This window comes from Phalaenopsis equestris, unplaced genomic scaffold (assembly GCF_001263595.1).
Source record: "Phalaenopsis equestris unplaced genomic scaffold, ASM126359v1 Scaffold000107, whole genome shotgun sequence".
Classification (NCBI taxonomy): domain Eukaryota; kingdom Viridiplantae; phylum Streptophyta; class Magnoliopsida; order Asparagales; family Orchidaceae; genus Phalaenopsis; species Phalaenopsis equestris.
In genome coordinates, this window is record NW_018164549.1 from 1,865,944 (window position 1) to 1,867,943 (window position 2,000).

Genomic DNA, 2,000 nt, shown 5'->3' on the forward strand with positions numbered 1-2,000 from the left:
CGCTGAACTTAAACGTTAAAATAATTACGCGCATCACCAACCTTATCATCTCTTCCATCATATTATCAGATGCATTTTGGCAAAACTTGATCTAAAAGTTAGGCATGGAACTACATTTTATTGATGTTTTGTTGGAAATAAACAATAAAGTAAATAAACAACATAATTTTATTATGTTAAACATCAGAAAAGCAACTTGATTTTATGTAAACAATATGGGATTGATGAGAAATGTAAGAAAAACAACTTAAAAACTCCATGAAAGCAGTCTGCAACATACTCAAGCATAGCAATTTACAAACTTGATCATCAACAAGCACTAACTGGAATACATCAGAGAGAGAGAAGAGGGAAGAAAAAGAAAAAAAAAAGATGGGAAAGACCAAAAGCAAAGCAAAAGACTGACATAGTAGCAGACAGTGACAAAAAAATAGAGTAAATTCTACGCCAAAGCATATAATTCAAAGAGAACTTAGAGTCGAAATGAAGCTTAAAGATCAAGGCCTGTGCTTGAACGGTATTGCCCTTATAACAACCTGGTGGTAAAAGGCAGCAAGTGCGGCTCCAATGAATGGCCCAACCCAGAAGATCCACTGAGAAAACAAAACATGAAAAGAACAAACTTTTCTCAGCAGAATGTGATGATTAATTTTGCCGTAACAGAGATTTTAAACGAGAGAAATATGTGCTTGCCTGGTCATCCCAAGCGTGAGCCCTGTTGTAGATAATGGCAGCTCCGAGGCTTCTGGCTGGGTTGATGCCAGTCCCAGTGATGGGGATTGTGGCCAAGTGAACAAGGAATACAGCAAACCCAATTGGAAGTGGTGCGAGGATCTGCAAGCAAAATCCATTTTTTTTTCTTCCAGATCAGTCTTAGCAAAGAAAAACTAATTCATTCGTGCAGATTTCTCAAGAAATTGTGAATAAAAAAACTTTCACTTTTGCCCTGCCAAGCCGTTCGAGTATACTGTTGATTCAGTCAAATGAGCACTTTTTAGTCAGATTTCGTGGCCGGCATTATAAGCTAAATAACTTGCACTTACTGATCCATAGCGGCTAGTACTTTGTCAGACAATTCTAATTATTTTAGCATTTTCTGAATTCAAACGTCAACTATTCTAGCTTAGAATATAAAAGATAGAATTTTGAAGTTTCAACAATATTAGCAAGACATCAAGCAAAGAATCAACTTTATCCTATAAATATTGAATACTGTTCTGCAGTTTAGAAAGATACATCTACCTCCAGTCTTAAATTTTGCCAACAAAATTAAATACAAAAAATAATTAAAACTTCATAATTCGTGGAAGATAAGATTAAGAGAAGAATACTTACAGGAACATGAGAATCTCTTGCATTTCTCTTGGCATCAGTGGCAGAGAAGACTGTGTAAACGAGGACAAAGGTGCCAACAATCTCAGCTCCAAGCCCGTCGCCCTTAGTGTATCCCGGGCTCACAACGTTGGTGCCTCCATTATTGGCCATGTAAAGGCTTCTCTTGAAGCCCTTGACAACGCCGGCACCACATATGGCGCCCAGACACTGCATTACCATGTAGTACAGAGCTCTAGGGAGGGAGAGCTTTCTGGCCAGGAAGAGCCCAAATGTCACAGCTGGATTGATGTGCCCTCCTGAACACCAAAACAGCATGTATTACATCATGAGCAGAGAAACCCAGGCAAGTAATTTAATTATTTTTCACCTTACATGTGAATACTGCAAAAATCTATATAATCTTTCCTTTCAGAGGGACCTAGAAGAAATTTGAGTGCTTCAGCCCAAAATGAGAAAAAAATAATTTTTTTTACTCTTTTATCTATTACTCTCTTTGTTTTGGAGGAAAGTATAGGAAATTGAATGAAGAGAAATTTATTGACTTGCATTTCAACAGCAACTATATAGATTTAAATTTTCAAGTATATTTTCGTTTCCTTTGACTAAACTCCTATTTTTCAAAGAAAATCTTGTCATATATTCAGCAGGAATGAAAAAAACCTCCC

General features: G+C 36.8%; 1 protein-coding gene across 1 annotated transcript in view; it reads right to left on the reverse strand.

Moving 5' to 3' along the window:
* Positions 1-227: 227 nt before the first annotated feature.
* Positions 228-2,000, reverse strand: part of LOC110020662 (probable aquaporin PIP1-2) — a 2,497-nt gene continuing 724 nt past the window's right edge. Inside the window, exons 2-4 of the mRNA XM_020718840.1 lie at positions 1,336-1,631; positions 694-834; positions 228-593 (exon numbers count right to left, since the gene is read on the reverse strand). Of these exons, the coding sequence (XP_020574499.1) occupies positions 498-593; positions 694-834; positions 1,336-1,631 (533 nt within the window). The 3' untranslated portion in view covers positions 228-497. The remainder of the gene's footprint in view (positions 594-693; positions 835-1,335; positions 1,632-2,000) is intronic.